The sequence below is a fragment of the Hippichthys cyanospilos genome, chromosome 1, assembly GCF_059441005.1.
Source record: "Hippichthys cyanospilos isolate Australia breed blue-spotted pipefish chromosome 1, RoL_Hcya_1.0, whole genome shotgun sequence".
Lineage (NCBI taxonomy): Eukaryota > Metazoa > Chordata > Actinopteri > Syngnathiformes > Syngnathidae > Hippichthys > Hippichthys cyanospilos.
The window spans coordinates 4,087,336-4,105,043 of record NC_142369.1 but is presented as its reverse complement, the minus strand read 5'-3'; the positions used below and the strand labels follow the sequence as shown (position 1 = coordinate 4,105,043).

The window sequence follows — 17,708 nt, the reverse complement described above, 5'->3', positions numbered from 1 at the left end:
GGAGAAAAATCTTGGAAAGCCGGGATAATCTGTGATAAATCCGTGACTGCTTATCTATGAACGCCAAACTGTGAATATGCAGGGGGCGACAGTAATTTTAAGTTTTAATATCTCCATTCACCACTAGGTGGCAGACATGGCATTGTTGCACCGGCTCCGGTTCGGCCCTACATCACAATTTGATCAATGATATTCAACAATATTTACATTTTGACGAATTGAAATGATAGTAATAATAATAATAGTAATAAAAATAAAAGTTGCTCATTTGGGTTTGTTTGTGGCTCTCCAGGCCGGCGAGAAGCACTATCACCCGTCCTGTGCCCGCTGCGCCCGCTGCGAGCAGATGTTTGCGGAAGGAGAAGAGATGTACCTCCAAGGTAGAGCCCAAAGACTTGTCGAGTGTTCCCCCAAAAGTACAAGGCCGACGAGGACTCAAAACCTGTCCCTTCTCCTGCAGGGTCTTCCATTTGGCATCCGCCATGCAGACAAGTTGCCAAGCAGGAGGAGAAGACTAAGGTAAGAACATTTGCTATAACTGGATATTTATTTATGTATTTATTTATTTTAGTTTCACTTTATTGTTTATTTCGTCTCACCTGTTTTTAATCTACCTCTCGGGGCGGCCATCTTGCCACTTGCAGCTACCGTATTTTCCACATAAGGCGCAATTTCAATCCAGGGCGCAGCGCATTATAAGGCGCATAGAATAGAAGCTACAGTAGTGGCTGTGTTCGCATTATGCAGCCACTAGATGGCGCTGCACTGAAGGGAATCAAAACCAAACAATCAGAGAAGTCAGGCACTTGATTAATAGACGATCATAAATGAAGAATTAAGATGTTTTGTGGAAATCTAGAAAAAATTATGACATTAAAAGACTCTTTAGGTCAATACCAAGACCAATCAAGAGTTTAAATGACTATAATTTTGATTCAATGCATTATTAATCCAACATTCTTTGAATCAAATTGCTACCGAAAACCTTAAAATTGAATTATATTTTAAAATGTATATTTTAAGGTCTATTTTGTTGATTATAAAGTTTCTGGAAGTAGTGCTTTCTCTTTCAAATGAATTTCATGAATTGCAGTAACACTGAAGGCAAATATCACATATTAAAATTTCAAATAGGGTGTCACAAAAATATGTGTTAATTAATAAGTATATGTATTAATTTTAGTCATGACTGTATTTTTCACAATACAGTCATGACTAAAATTAATACATATACTGTATATATATATATATATATATATATATATATATATATATATATATATATATATATATATATATATATTAGTTTTAGTGTTAGTTTGCGTGACGAAATATTCTGGGCAACTCCACTTTTCCCCAGGTGACTCGGACTTCATCTGAGAGCATCACGTCCGTGCCGGCGTCCAGCGCCTCGGGTTCCCCCAACAGAGTCATTTTCGTAAGACGCCTCCGGCGACTCCCCTTCCGCCTCGCGCTCCACCCGTTAACGATTCGTTTTTGGGGGTTCGCCAGGCCAAGCTGGGAGAAGAGATGCTGGACTACAAGGACTTGGCGGCCCTTCCCAAGACCAAGGCCATCTACAACATCGACCGGCCCGACATGCTGTCATACTCGCCTTACGTCAGCTACGCCGCCGAAGAGAGGCACTACGGCGAGGTGCGGCGCCGGGGAGGTGGACCTTTGCGCCCCGCCGTGCGGCAAAAACCTCAATTGTCCGTTTGCTCACCCAGGGCGACGGGGAGAAGTCGCCGTGTCAGCATCGGCCTTCCAGCCCCGGTTCCAACAGCTCCCTGGGGGGCTACGGACGCTACACGCCGTCACGTTCCCCTCAGAACAACAGCCGACCCGGTAGGTCCGACGCTGAAGAATCAAATCTGTAAGCCAATCTGTGGCTTTTTTTGGGGGGGGATCCGTTGCACCACAATTGAGTATGCAGCGTTTGTTGCCGCCTCATCCCACATGGGTCCATCATACGTTTGCATTTTCCTCCTCCTGTGACGCAATGTGTGAGAACACTCAGGAACGGAAGTAGCGTATCCCGCGGGCGGCGTCAAGTCGAGCTCCGCTGCCGCCAGGGCTTCCCCTTGCCTCCCCGAAGGGTTTAGCGCCGCCTGTACCGGCGCCCAATGGGGTGGGGCCGGAGGTGTGACCTTACACCTCAACCCCAGCACCTTGTCCATGCTGCAGCAGCACAACTTCATCCCGTACTTCCGAGGTATCCGTCCGGCCAGGCCTCGCCGGCGTGCAGACGGTGGACCATTTGCTGGGGCCTGGACAAAAGCCACGCAATCCTTCAAAAAAAAAATTTCCTTCAACCACTCAAATTCTTTAGTGCCGTCAATTGTATATATACATATGTAGGTTAAATTTATTAACACCCCCAAAAAAATTGAAAAACGATATGCTCTGTCCTGTGAAGTGACGACGACACTTTAAGACATATCTTAACCGGCCTCTACCGCCACCTACTGTCTTGAGGTGAAACAATTCAACAAAGAATTTTCTGTTTGCTGACATACTTCAGTGGAATGTTGCAAAAGACGCAGGAAAATAAATACCATAAATCCTATTAAAACACATCTCAAAAATCGTAATTATAATGGTTTTATATGGTCCAAAATTTGGACAATGATTATTTTTGTATACAAAATCTCGCACGTCCAGCTGCAATCACATAGAAATGTCAGAATCGTTGAATTTTGAAATCATTTAATCATTTGCTGGAAATTTCAACTTCCTAGTGTTATTTCCCATTGATACTTTTATGATATCATTAAAAAAAAATCCATAATTTGTAACATAATGCCACAAGGGGTAGAAACCGGTCTTTTTTTTTTTTTTTTAACAGGCAATTTGCCTTTACACATGTGTAACAAACCACTTAACACATTGTTAGCACTTTAGCAATGACATCACACAGGAAGCACAGGAGCATTATTGCTCCTGTGGACTTGTAAATGATTCTTGGATCATATTAAATGTAAAATAAAAATGTACAAATTAAACACCCTAAAAAGGTGTCTCTCTGCACTCATCGCCAACAAACTAGCGCCATCTCAAGGCAATCAAGCAAACTGCATTCATATTGTCAACCGCTAAAATTAATATGATTCATTCAAAGGGAACTTTTTTTTTCATTATTCTTTCGATGACATTTGATTATTATGCACAAATGTAGTTTTAATACGTATTTGTTACCGTTTTTGATGCATTTTTATAATTGAATAGTACGTATTCATTTAAAGGGTTTAGTGTCCTGTTCCCATTCCTAGCCATTGTGGTCACCTTAAAGATCGTCATCCTCTACCCTTCAGCGTGTTATGATTTCTTTTTTATGTATTTATTTTTTCCATCTGTGGCACCAGCAAATCCCCCATTGTCTGTATTTCATTGAGGCTCCTCTGGACCTGGCGTGCTGTGCTGCATCCCGATTTTTTGTGATCAAACCTTTGATTTTGCTAACGGCTGTTTTGTTTCAAGCATGCCGTCCTAATCGTCTCCTAATTACCTCTCAGGGTTGAAACAAGACCCCCTACCTCGGACATCCTTGCATCTTGCTTTCCCTTCCCCTAATGGTAAAACGCCGGTTCTCTTCCGTCCCTCTACGTCAGTGCAACGGTTAGCCGTTTTTTGTTTTTTTTTTGTGATGCGCTAGGCCCGGGGTGTCCAAACTTTCCTTTGAGGGTTGCATACAGTAATACAGAACACTTTAAGAACCACTTGCGTCTGCCTCACAGTTCTGAGGTTCCTTTCCCGCTCTGGTCTTCTTATGCGGAGTTTGCATGTTGTCCCTGTGCCTGCGTGGGTGTTCTCCGGGAACTCCTGATTCCTCCCACGTTCCAAAAATTCACATTGTAGGTATATTTAGACACTCAAAATGTGTTTGCGAGTTTATTTGGCCGTTCGTCTTGTGTGCCCTGCGATTGGCTGGCGACCAGGTCAGGGTGTACCCTGCCTACTGTCCTTGTGAGGATAAGCCGTCCAAAAAATGGATGACTGGATTGTGAAAATGTGGATAAGGGGCCGCAAATGGCCCGCGGGCCGTAGTTTGGACACCTCAGCGCTACGCTCTCGTGTTGTGGTCGGGTCCTTTTTAGTTTTTTCATTCTGCCTGCTCCACACTCATCTGCGGGAGGCGTACAGCCCTCGTTACACAACGTTGATCATTCACTGCGACATTATTGCGATAAACTGCGTTTCTGTCATACGCCGTGTTCAAGCGTGAGGTGCCGACGTTCACAATGTCTCCGTTTCTTTCTTGTTTTTGAAGCCGGGATTGACCTCCTAATCTGTATCTTCCACTCAAAAACTGTGCTGAGTGTGATGTGTTTGTCATGAAGCCGCAGACAAGCCGGGCGAGACCGGTCCCAACTGCTTGAACATCGCTGCTGTGTGTGTTGCGTTTGTGTTCCGAGCGCCGTCGGGTCTTCGGCAACCAGTGACTCCCATCACGTACAGTAGTCTTGCCTGTGACAGTTGAAGGGCTTCTCAAACTGGGGATCCAGACCCAGAATTGGAGCGTCGCAAAATCTTTGGCAATAAATTGCGATTTGTGGATTCGAAGAGTGTTATACCAACATATGGGGATTGGCAGCTAAGAAAACAAACAAGTATTCCTCCATAAATCTCAAAAGCGCATTTTATTTAACAACCACAGCAAATCGTTTGATTTCGGGCTCGTCTTTCATTGTGTCACTCATGATGATGCCAATCTGTATAAAACGTAAAACAAAAAAGTTTTTGCGACATGTTGCAAGTAATTTGCTCTCAATTTGAAAAGAAAACTGCATTTGAAAAGAAAACTGCATTCTTCCTGTCACGACGTTGAAAAGCGTTCAATTAGATTCAATAAAATTTCTCGAGCACCACTGCCTTAGCAAATTCAAAACTTGAATATTGTCATGACTACATATGTACTTTAAAAAATTGCTAATCGTATTATCGAGAGTTCTTTACAAAATGTTGGATGCCTCTATTAAATGTTCTTCAATATCATTAGCCAGAAATAAAACCGATGGTGTTAGACCAAATATTTTGGGAATAAAATACACTTGCATTTCCAGAATTTAGTAACCGCAGCTCTTTGTGAGACGACAGCCAAAGGGATAGAAAGGGAAAGGATAACAGTACAGTTACTGTCTAAGGTTTAATAATTCAAAATGTAAGTAAATATTTATACTGCAGTAATATTTGTTTTAAAAATGAAACGTATAAATACTTTTCACATTTAAAAAACACAGGTACACATATCCATGCATGGAGAGGGGGGCTACTATTTTTGAGACACAAAACAGATGAACTTTTCCATAAGAATCAATGAAATAAATGCCAAATTTCAATTTTAATGTTCAATGTGTGAACCGCTTCATAGAAGTATCGGCTGCCATTGTGCATATTGATACATAACACGATACTTGTATACTTGTAGCCACCCATTATAATTATACATATAAATCTGCATCAATATTGAAAAAAAAAATATGACTCTTAATATGACTTTGTTCCCTTCATGAAAGTTTGACTCTAGCGTCATGACAATATCGTTTCATTCTTGTAACGCCACCGCTTTTCGATCCATCTTAATTATCGGAAGTGAGGTTACAATTCACCACTGTTTAAATGCTCTCGCCGGACCTCAAAAGTTTGAGAAGCCCGAAAGACGTGTGACGCATCGGTGGATTGCATCGCTCGTGAGAAAACGCACCCAACTAACCGGACGAGCGCTCGATTTCTCGCCGATGCTTCATTTCTCGCCGATGCTCACCTCCCTTTTCATCCCTTTCCCGGCGGCAGGTAGCGAAAGCGGTCGCAGTACCCCCAGCCTGTCCACCTATTCTGACGGCAAATCCCCGTCGTCCACTTCCACCTACGTGGCCGCTCCTCGCCATTTCCACATACCAGGTAGGGACGGCGTGCTTCTCCTTTCATCGAGTTTAACGTCACAAATACGGAGAAAACGATTCGCGTGCGCTCCCGCGTCTCGCGTTTTCCTCAGTGTCACCGTCTGACATTTTTCTTAATCTGCCGGCTGATAATAAATTAAAAACCGGCTGTGTTCATCCAATACTTTTCATCAAATACTCGATTATCGATTATCTATTAATCGGATAAAGTTTGCTTTGCATTTTACTGACTAATTATTTAATATTCTTTAGTCAATGAAACAGCATACTAAACAAGTTAAGTCGCGGGGAAATTTTAACTAGAAGACAACATTATTCCTTTTTTTTAAATAAAGTAATTTCCGTAATTTTATTGAATTATTGTAAATTTTATGTAATAAAAAGGAACATAGTTAACTTCGTAATACAGGAAAAGAAGTGCATGTTCTTTTGCTCTTGTAGCGTCAATATTAAATATAAATAGGATCGATTATTCTATCGAATATTCAGTCAATTAATCGAATGATCCGATGTATTGCGAAACCATTTGTTTACTTAGCAATTATTACTGTTTATTTAGTATTGTTTAGTGATTAAAAATACTCAACAATTAAGTTCGAGGGAAATGCTCATTTGTAGACATTATTATTAAAAATGTAATTTAATAATTTGTATTAATTAATTTCTTTAATTATCATAATTTTATTTCAATAAATGTAACAAAAATAAACTAGAGAATACAGGAAAGAGGCACATGTTCTTTTTATCTAGCAGCATCTCTATCGAATAGGATCAAATAGATAATGGAATCAATTCTTCTTTTGAATATTCCATCGACCAATCAAATAATCGGATAAATTCACAAAGTGTATCGCAAGGCCATTTGTTCTCTAACGAATCATTACTGTTTATTTCGCATTTTATTCATTTAAAAAATCTTTAAATTAAATCAAAAGGAAATGTTAAATTGAATATTGAATGCTATTGTTTTTATTAAAACAAATTTCATTCATTTTTTAAAATGAATTTTATTTAATGAATGTAATTTCATTTAAAAAAAAACAGTTTTTTAACTCATCTATAAATCCAGGAATCTAGTATTAATTATACGTTTAAAAATGACCAAATCATATTTTTTATTGCCAAAAACGGACCATCTCCTTTTAATAGGATAATGTCAGAATTTTTTTTTATTCTTAGATCTCAGATTCTCGTCAGTCCTAAATCTGACAATAATCATCATTCTGACCTAAAGCGACAATTCTAATCCTCCTTTGAATTTGTCACGTTATAAAATGCTGAAAAAGGCGAAATAAAAACACATAAGCAAGAAGTTGATTTGGGAATTTTTCTATTCATTTTTTATTTTACTTTGAGCCTGATTTTATTCCGTTTTACTGAAAATGCATTTCCTTGACTACTAATACCGCCAAAAAAAACATATCGTTATAATAACCTCCCATCGCAGATATGTGACCATGATATATTTACATTTGTTTCTAAATAATATAATAGAATGCCTTTATTGTCATTGTATAGCACAGGTGTCAAAGTCAAGGCCCGGGGGCCAGGTCTGGCCCGCAAAATACCAAAATTGCAACTTGTCTCCTTTTCCTTCCTTCCTTCCTTCCTTCCTTCCTTCCTTTCCCTTTCTCACCTTCCTTCTTTCACACCCCTTCCTTTTTCCTCTCCTTTTCTCTCCTCCCTTACCTTCCTTCTTTGTTGAGATTCCTTCCTTCCTTTTTTCTCTCCCTTTCTCACCTCCCTTCTTTCCTTCCCTCTCTCCCTCGCTTGCTCTTTCCTCTCTTCCTTTCCTCCCTCCCTTCTTCAAGTATTCTTCCTTTCCTCCCTTCCCATCTTCTGCCTTCCTTCCTTCCCCTTCCTTCCTTTCTTCCTTACTTCATAACTCGTCCTTCCTTTTTTCACTTGTTCCTTCCTTCCTCTCCTTTTCCCTCATTCCTTCAATCACATTCCTTCCTTCCTTTAGTTCTCCTTTTCTATCCTTCCTTCCTTCCCATCCCTTCCCTTTTCTCTCCGTTCTTCCTTCCTTCCTTCTTTCCTTCCCTCACATTTCTTCCTTCCTTCCTTCCTTCCTTCCTTCCTTCCTTCCTTCCTCTTCTTTTCTCTCATTCCTTCCCTCACATTTCTTCCTTCCTTCCTTCCTTCCTTCCTTCCTTCCTTCCTCTCTTTTTCTCTCATATCTTCCCTCACATTCCTTCCTTCCTTCCTTCCTTCCTTCCTTCCTTCCTTCCTTCCTTCCTCTCTTTTTCTCTCATTCCTTCCCTCACATTCCTTCCTCTTTTCCTTCCTTCCTTCCTTCCTTCCTTCCTTCCTTCCTTCCTTCCTTCCTTCCTTCCTTCCTTCCTTCCTTCCTTCCTTCATCTCTTTTTCTCTCATTCCTTCCCTCACATTCCTTCCTTCCTTCATCTCTTTTTCTCTCATTCCTTCCCTCACATTCCTTCCTCAATTCCTTCCTTCCTCTTCTTTTCTCTCATTCCTTCCCTCACATTTCTTCCTTCCTTCCTTTCTTCCTTCCTTCCCATCCCTTCCCTTTTCTCTCCGTCCTTCCTTCCTTCCTTCTTTCCTTCCCTCACATTTCTTCCTTCCTTCCTTCCTTCCTTCCTTCCTTCCTTCCTTCCTTCCTTCCTTCCTTCCTTCCTCATCTTTTCTCTCATTCCTTCCCTCACATTTCTTCCTTCCTTCCTTCCTTCCTTCCTTCCTTCCTTCCTTCCTTCCTCTCTTTTTCTCTCATATCTTCCCTCACATTCCTTCCTCCTTTCCTTCCTTCCTTCCTTCCTTCCTCCTTTCCTTCCTTCCTTCCTTCCTTCCTCTTCTTTTCTCTCATTCCTTCCCTCACATTTCTTCCTTCCTTCCTTCCTTCCTCTCTTTTTCTCTCATATCTTCCCTCACATTCCTTCCTCCTTTCCTTCCTTCCTTCCTTCCTCCTTTCCTTCCTTCCTTCCTTCCTCTTCTTTTCTCTCATTCCTTCCCTCACATTTCTTCCTTCCTTCCTTCCTTCCTTCCTCTCTTTTTCTCTCATATCTTCCCTCACATTCCTTCCTCCTTTCCTTCCTTCCTTCCTTCCTTCCTTCCGTCATCTCTTTTTCTCTCATTCCTTCCCTCACATTCCTTCCTTCCTTCATCTCATTTTCTCTCATTCCTTCCCTCACATTCCTTCCTCCATTCCTTCCTTCTCTTCTTTTCTCTCATTCCTTCCCTCACATTTCTTCCTTCCTTCCTTTCTTCCTTCCTTCCCACCCTTCCCTTTTCTCTCCATCCTTCCTTCCTTCCTTCCTTCCTTCCTTCCTTCCTTCCTTCCTTCCTTCCTTCCTTCATATCCCTTCCTTTTTCTCTCTTTTCACATTTTCCGTTCCCCAAGTCTCTCTTTTGAAGAGTTCTTAGTGGCCTCTGATCTCAAATCTTGGCTAAGTGTGTGAAGAACAGACTTCGAATTGATTTGACTCGACGGTCAAGACGACTTGGCCCAGGATAAAAATGACTTTGACACCCCCGTTGTATTGCAATGAATGCACGATTTTTTTTTAAACTTGAAAAACGAAACAATTGCGCTAAGCGGCGCTCCGCTGCGCAATTTTTTTTGTGCTTCTCATGCGCGAGTAACGGCTAACTCATGCTTCTCTCCCTCTTTTTCTCTTTGTCTCTCTGTCTCTCCAATGTTTGCTTCTTTTTGTTTTGATTTCCCTCTCTTTGCCTCTCCCCATTTCCAGAGACTGAGGTCAAAGATAATATCTATAGAAAACCCCCCATCTACAAACAGCATGGTACAGTCCACTTCCTATGTAACACTTCCCTCTCTTGGTTGATTGAGTTAGTTGCATGCACCTTTTTTTTTTTTTCCTGCTCCTCATTCCCGGCAGAAGCATCGCGATCACGTGCCTGGGCAAATGCAAACAAAAGACTTGATTCATAGACAAAAAAAAAAAAAAAGAATTCTCTACTTTATCTTGGAAAAAGAACACTTGATTGTTTTGGATGATGACTTCATTTCGGTGCGCCTGTGACTTTGTGCAAACGTTGCGCTTTTTGGCAGCCTCCAGAACGTCCTGGCAGGATGGCGACGATGCCAAGGTCAGACCCGTGTTTCTCGTTTCTTTTTTTGAGAAAACATTTCGTGCTTCTCCCCACTACCGGTGCAGACTAGAAATAAGATCATTATCAATAAAGTGATCATAAGTATACTTAAAATATTATGCGTTTTAACATTTACAAAAGAATAAAAAGCATGAATCCATTTTTAGCGAATGTTCACTGTTTTTTAACTAAAAAAAATATTTTTCCAAGTATGTATTTGTTTTTAGGACCACAGGTTTTTTTTCATATTGTCCGATTTATGTAAAACAAAAGGCATATTAAATACAATGAATAGTATTATATATACCGGTGATAATATCATTTAAATCATTTAAACACATCTTATTTGAGATTTTTTTTCATTTATTTTTTATATTTTCTTATTTTTCTAAAGCAAAAGGCAGATTTAATGTAATAAATGCTACGGTGTACGATAATAAAATAGTTTTACTTATAAATGTGAACACATATTATTTATTTATTTATTTTTCTTAAATTAAAGTTGTATTTTTCAAGAATGTATTAATTTTAGGACCACAAACTATTTTTTTGTGTACTGCCCTATTTTTCAAAATCAAAAGGCATATTCATATCATAAATATTATGATATAAATATGCTGAAGCCATATTTTTTCAAGAATGTAATCTTTATTTTTCAGAGCACAGGCCATTTTTGTACATTGTCTTATTTTATCCGAAAACAAAGGCTTAGTTAATATAGTCAATATTATAGCACAGTATATAATAATAATTTCATTTTTAAATGAAATGAAAATGTTCTTATAGCCTATTTTCTCTTGTCATTTTTTTTTGGGGGGGGGGCACACAATTTAAATGTGTACTCGTTGTTGTGAAGATGACAACTTTTGTTTTTAATTTGTAGAGGGGCAGCTGGATGATGAAGGGCGACATGGATGGCCACACGGCTCCCGAAAACCAGCACCCGTCCAAGTCCACCTGCAGTTTGCCGATCAATACCTCTCGGCCAAGTCAGTCTCTCGATATATATATATATATATATATATATATATATATATATATATATATATATATATATATATATATGTATATATATGTATATATATATATATATATATATGTATATATATGTATATATATGTGTGCGCCACACTATCTATCTATACAAATATGTATCGATATACACACAAAAATATAAACACATACTCACACACATACAAGTACTCACATTGTAAAAAGAGACTTGTACACACACACACACACACACACACACACACACACACACAAAAACACTAGATTAGAAGAGTTTAATTTCAACTCCTGTACATGATGTAACTAAAAATGCAGTGTGTGTTTCGTTTGTCTTTTGTCAGGTTTTCCTCATAATAAATCTGCATCCTTACCTGGTTACGGAAGGAACGGCATTTACAAGGTGAGCCACAAAAAAACTTGAGTGACCAGGTGCATGTCGATGACAGTGGTTATAAAAAGTCTACACTTTTTCGGTCGTAAATAGCGGTTATTGAAATTGAAAAAAAGTATGCCAGGAACCCTAACCCCTAACCCCTAACCCTAACCCTACTACAACACCTGAACTTTATTTGAGAGGTCCTTTGAATGGGATTAATTATTTCTACACAAATAAAGTAGAAATGAATAAAGACATATTCGACACTGTAAAATAACTCAATTATAGTTCGTAAAGGGATCAAGGCAACATTTTGGATTATTTTATACAAACTCAATTTCTGAGGTTGTCTTGAACAAAACGACCCATTTTTTAGAGGTAGTTTCATCCAAAACAACCCAGAAACTTTTGTCAAATCGAGCCAAAATTGAATTAGTACTCTTTCTAACCACAATTTGGTTTTATTTAACCCTACGCTTCGCAATTATCTTTTGCAAAGCCGGTAAGAAAAGATAAAAAAGCTATAAAGTTTATATAAATTATATATATATGACTCTAAATTGTCAAAAAAATTGTATCAGTATACCTAAACATGTATCCCTTTTCATTATTAACAAAACCAAAGCAATATCAATCAACTTTCAACAAATTACATGGCTTTTTTTTTTTACAGTTTTTATACAGGTTACACATTAGTTTGAAACAGAAAAAAAAAAATCAAGTTCATCAACGTGCCTGAAGTTGAAAAAAACAAAATACCGATCCTCATTTAAACTAGGAAATATTAAATCAATCACTAATAATAAATAAAAAGTGAAATTAAAAATAAAAAGTAAAAAAAAGTGACCCAGGAACAGTAACACAGGAGCAGCAATATCTTTAACATTTTAACCTGAGTAAAAAAGTATAGCAAATCGTGCTGATTGTTTTCTAAATCACATTGATGGGATTTAGAAAAAAATATTTGAACTCCTGCAGACTTTGACAGTGAAAGCGCCACTGCGCCACCTGGTGACCATGATGCGCAATTACACTTCGCAAGGCAAAAAAAACAAAGTCTCTTCCCCTGGGTCACGCGTGCCCCCAGTGGCCTAACGCCGATTGTATAGTATGTTATATTGCATTGCCAAAATGGTAGTGACGAGCGGGTGTGCACACTTTTGCAACCATGTTGTCTCTTGGTTTGGTTTTGTTTGAATTATATTATATTTCATCTTACTTCAAAAAATAACTCCACTGTTTTTTTTTCGTTGTTTTTTGAGGTGGTGATTTGATTCGATTTTTTTGGATTTTTTTTATGTTGTAATCATTGTCAAAATATTTTTTATGTTGTAATCATCGTCAAAATATTCTTTGAAAGGCTGCCGAGATGGCGGAGGATGAAGCTGATCCGGATTCCCAAAGCTGGGGAGGCATGAGAGGTGATTCTTTTTCCCAGTTTTTTAATGCCAAGAACAATGTACATTTTTGCGTGCGTTTCCCTCGTTTACATTCTCACTCTTTGTTTTCCTTTTCCGTTGCACAGAGTACAAGGTAAGTTTGGGTTATTTTTTTCCACGGAGGTCATCGAACGCATCTGGTTTGAACCGGCCCCCCCCGCTGCAGGTGTACCCTTACGAAATGCTGGCGGTGACGCATCGGGTCAAAGTCAAGCTTCCCCGAGATATCGATCGCACCCGACTGGAGGTGAGCCCCGATCGCTAATTTAGGAGTTTTTCCCCCAAGTTGGAGGTGTCAGCTATTTCTTTTACGTTATAAATACAGAGGGTTTTACTTTTTCTTTTCTAAATACAATAGATATTTTAAACCAGTTGTTACATTTCAGCACCAATCAAAAGTTTAAAAACAAACTCAATCAATTTAATATGTATCTGGAATTAAAAAAAACGTGCAAATACGTCCCTGGCATTGAATGAGTTAATACAGAAGTCATCCTAACCCGCGGGGGTCACATGAGGGTACAGCAGGAGTATGTGAGATATTAAGAACAAACATAGTTAATGCTTTTTCATGCCGTGGTAGGACCTGTACATTTTTCTTTTCAATTTAAGATCAAATTAATTGCAACATGAAGCTTCTTAATGTCAAAGTCTGTTATAGTGACTTATTTGCAAAACGCTTCATGCATTTCTTCTGTTACGTTACAATCTAATTTACGCTTTTTAAATCTGTGACTTCAAATTGAGAGTAAGTTGATTAGAACATGAAGCAACCCCGTTGCTAAATTATGTTGTAGTGACTGCATTGCAAAAAACAGCTAAAAAGCTCAAATTCCGACTCCTTTCAAAGATATCCATGCCATTGTTTTGTTCCGTTTTAATGTTATTTAATTCTGTAAAGGAGTAGTTTATATTTCTTTTCAAATTAAGAACAAATGAATTGAAACATGAAGCTACTTCTTACTGAATTGTATGATAATGACTTCTTTTCAAAAAGCTTATTGCCTTCATTTTTAGATTTTAATCTAATTTAAAGTCTTAAGAGTCGAAAAAACGATATGTTTTTCTTTCTTCAGGTAAAGAGCAAATTAATTGGAAAATTCAGCTACTTCTTACTCAACTGTGTTATAGTGACTCCTTTCGAAAAGATTTATTGTTTCGTTAAATTCCAATGTAATTTAATGCTTTTTAATGCCATGACATGAATGCATTTTTTTTTTCAAATTAAGAGCAAATGAATTGGAAGATGAAGCAAAGTGTTTCGAAACCGAGTCATAGAGCAGTGTCTCCTCGACGACAAGCCGGAATAAAGGCGATGACGTAACAGCGAGTGACTTTTCCTCTCTCGGTCGCCCCCTAGAGGCACCTGTCGCCCGAAGACTTCCAGAAGGTGTTCGGAATGACTCTGGATCACTTTGAGCGTCTGGCCCTGTGGAAAAGAAACGACTTGAAGAAGAGGGCTCGTCTTTTTTAGGAAGGCGCCCCCCGGTGGCCCGCCTCGGCCTCGCTCCAAAAGCTTTACGTTAAGTGTGCAATACCGCGGCGAGATTTGGGCTCAGCCGCGCTCGTGTTTGCATGCGCCGCGCTGGTGACGCCGCCGCCGCCCACGCGCAAACATCCGCTCCGACGATCCCATTTTATAACCCCAAAATATCCGATACTCACATTCATCGCCGTGGAAACCGTCACGTTTTTCTGCATTTTCCAAAGTCCGCCTTCTTCCTCCAAATGATTCCCGTGGAATTACGATCTTTTTTTTTCACGCGTTTCCGCTCCTCGCTTTCTTCCTTGTGTCACAACTGTTTTTCTCGTACGTTACTTTTTGTTTTCGTCGTAATATGACTTATATTACATATTACGTATATGTCTGTTTCGCATAAAATCGGGAATTCTTAACAATGATTTTCGTTAAGGGAAAAGGCTGTAATATTACGAAAACGTTGACGTCTTACGTTATTTTTTTTGGATTGTTACAACTACGTTCTTGTTAAAATTCGTAATTTTGTGTATTTTGACAACTTCATTTTTCTTACAAAACTTTCTCATGACTTCTAACATCGGGTTGAAGAAAATCGGACATTTTCTCATAAAATTTCGATGATTTTGTTTTGCTGACTCACGTAACGTTACAACTTTTTCTCATAATATGCATAATATATATTGTTATTATTTAAGACAGATAAGATTATTTCCGATTTTATTCTCCGGACATTCTGACTTTTTTTTTTGTTTGTTTTTTGTAATGTTAAAATATTATTTGGGAAAATTGCAATGTTTTCAGGTAATATTACAGTGTTCTCATAACATAGCCAATTTTCTCGTAATATTCCGTCTTTCTTCTCGTAAGTTTCCAAACTGTTCACTCTGATAAAAAAAAACAGTTGGTGTTCATTGTCATAACATGCTGACTTCTTTTCTCATATCGTTGCGACTTTTTTCTCACGAGATTATGACTTTTTTTCTCATCGTCATATTACGTTTTTCCCGTCTTTTTCGGCGTAAAATTGGGAATTTTTGAGAATATTTTTGGGCAATTTTAAGGGATGAGGCTGCAATGCTACGAAAACGTCGTCATCTTAGGACATTTTCTCTTTGGTTCTTGTCATATTACGATTTACGGTATTTGGTGTAGTTTTTTTGATTTCCGAATTTTTGTCACGTTACACCTTTGTCATTTACGACTTTCTTCTTTCATCGGGTTTGAGAATTCTTGAAAATACGACTTTTTCGTAATTTCGGGACTGCCTTGTGGTACCATGACGCGACACGGAACATTACAACTTTTTTTCGGGAGATTGTTTCAGTACTTTTTCATTTCAGGCATATATTAATATGACGGTTTTATTCTCCAAACATTCTGATGTTTTTCTGTGAAATTTTATTTTGTTCAAGTTTGCCATGATTTCAGGTATTGTTACAATTTACGCCTCATAACACCGTACCTTTTACCGTAATATTCCGACAAATTGTTCAGGAAATCGTCACTCGGATATCATTCAGTTTTTTTTTCCGTAACATATTACGATTTTGTCCTGTGCGCATTTTTCTTTTACCGTCGCGTCCCCTTTTTTCGTGCTTTGCTGCTAACGTCTCGGCGCCGTAATTTTTGCGTGTTTTGGGTTTGAGAATTCTCGAAAAGACGACTTTTTCGTAATATCCCGACTGTCGTGCGGTACGATGACGTGACACGTAACATTACGACCTTTTTTTGTAATCGGATTTGAATACATTTTCATTGCTTCGGGCTGATATCAATTTTATGAACGTATAACTTCTCGACGTCTGTTTTTTTTTTTTTGCACTCGCGTCTCGATTTTTGGGGTTTCACACACGCACGCTGTCCCGTCTTTTGTTTGTCTTCTGAAAGTGGCACTGAGTGACTGTTGAAGCCATAAATCTCAAAGTGTAGCCAAGTATATCATATCGTTTGCGCTGTATTTCATTTTAATTTAATTTATTTTTTTTTTGTTTGAAGGCATCATGGCATGAAAGTGTAAAAGTGAAAGTCAGAACAATACTGCAAGATGGACGTAAGCATCTACTACTGACAACATATAGCGTATATTGTCTAGCATATCTTTGTGTATACAAGCCATTGCATGAAAATGATACTTTTCTTTTGAAATGATATCAAGTGACGTAACAGATCAGCTGCTTGCCGGCACCTATGAAGGACGGGATGGTATTTTATTTTTATTTTTTTAAGTGACATACATATCGAGGGTTTGTAAGTGAAACACTGACTAATTGTTCCCTGTTTGGAATATTCCTCCGCCATTAAAGTGCTTTATCCAACCGCAGCCTGACCAATTGTCCACTCCTGTTATTATGCTAAAAGCCTAGTTTTGGTTGATAGGGTTTTAAGCATATTTATTCAAAAAAAAAAAAAAATGCAGTTGAATGTTTAAAAATTGATTTTGGTATTGAACAGCAATGAAGACCAATTGCTGAAAAGTATTTGCATTAAATGTAGATTTTTTTTTAGATCTAGAAATATGTAATAGATACTTAATACTTGCCTTTACTCACTATGTCACAGATTTTTTTTTTTTTTTTTTTCAGGGTGGGTGCAATTTTACCTTCTACAAACGTTTGAACTTTGAGTATGTTTAAATGGGAAAAATGTGAGAAAATTTTAATAGTTTTCAGTCAAAATGTTGATAAATGTTTTCTTTGTATGTATATTTATATATAAATATATAATCACAAATAATATATTGTACAATAATAGTTTTATATTTATGAACAAGAAAAATGAATGAATTTTAATTATTTTAATTTAAAATTTTAATTATTTTTAAATTCTTTACATTTATATATGGAAAAATATAATAAATAATATGCTTTACAGTTTTAGTTTCATATATAAAATTATATGTTACATTTTTAGATTTACACATTTTATTATGTTCATAATAATGAGTACATAAATTAAAAGATGTTGATTGAAAGAATACATGAAACATCAAAAATGACAAGAAAATCTCAACAATATTTTGGAATGTTAACCTAGCGATAAACGAGGAAACTTTGCATCTGGAAATAAAAAATCAGAGAAAATGTTCATGTCCGCCTGATGAAAGTGTATTAAGTGTCATGGGGTAAAAACAAAAAGTACTGTATAAAAACATCAACAAAAATAAAAATACTGTTTATACCATATAATGAATGAACAAATTAAAAATGACATGAAATAAAAAAAACAAAGGGAAAAAGAATTAAAAACAAGAAAAAGGTTTGCGACTTAAAAAAACAGACCCCAAAAAATTAAACACGTATTTCTCTTCTTGCCAGAATGTTTTTGAATTTAACCAGCGATAAACGAGGGAACGCTTCATCAGGAAAAGGCATACATTGATGACGCCACCAAACAAACCTCGCCCCTTTTAGCCCTTGATTGGCTGTCGG

At 37.8% G+C, this 17,708-nt stretch overlaps 1 protein-coding gene across 7 annotated transcripts in view; it reads left to right on the top strand.

The window, feature by feature from the left end:
* The window catches only part of ablim2 (actin binding LIM protein family, member 2), a 33,366-nt gene extending 16,760 nt beyond the window's left edge, over nucleotides 1-16,606 (top strand). For 3 of the 7 annotated variants that reach the window (XM_088416409.1, XM_088416400.1, XM_088416375.1), the window contains 14 exons: nucleotides 293-380; nucleotides 461-519; nucleotides 1,361-1,438; nucleotides 1,513-1,656; nucleotides 1,731-1,848; nucleotides 3,516-3,575; nucleotides 5,794-5,901; nucleotides 9,611-9,664; nucleotides 9,934-9,971; nucleotides 10,858-10,963; nucleotides 11,327-11,385; nucleotides 12,722-12,782; nucleotides 12,887-13,047; nucleotides 14,161-16,606. In XM_088416409.1, the coding sequence (XP_088272535.1) occupies nucleotides 293-380; nucleotides 461-519; nucleotides 1,361-1,438; nucleotides 1,513-1,656; nucleotides 1,731-1,848; nucleotides 3,516-3,575; nucleotides 5,794-5,901; nucleotides 9,611-9,664; nucleotides 9,934-9,971; nucleotides 10,858-10,963; nucleotides 11,327-11,385; nucleotides 12,722-12,782; nucleotides 12,887-13,047; nucleotides 14,161-14,274 (1,248 nt within the window). In that variant the 3' untranslated portion in view covers nucleotides 14,275-16,606. Of the gene's footprint in view, nucleotides 1-292; nucleotides 381-460; nucleotides 520-1,360; nucleotides 1,439-1,512; nucleotides 1,657-1,730; nucleotides 1,853-2,020; nucleotides 2,216-3,515; nucleotides 3,576-5,793; nucleotides 5,902-9,610; nucleotides 9,665-9,933; nucleotides 9,972-10,857; nucleotides 10,964-11,326; nucleotides 11,386-12,721; nucleotides 12,783-12,886; nucleotides 13,048-14,160 lie in introns of all 7 variants that reach the window. The other 4 variants (XM_088416426.1, XM_088416383.1, XM_088416390.1 and 1 more) reach the window with 4 other exon arrangements.
* The last annotated feature ends 1,102 nt before the right edge of the window (nucleotides 16,607-17,708 follow it).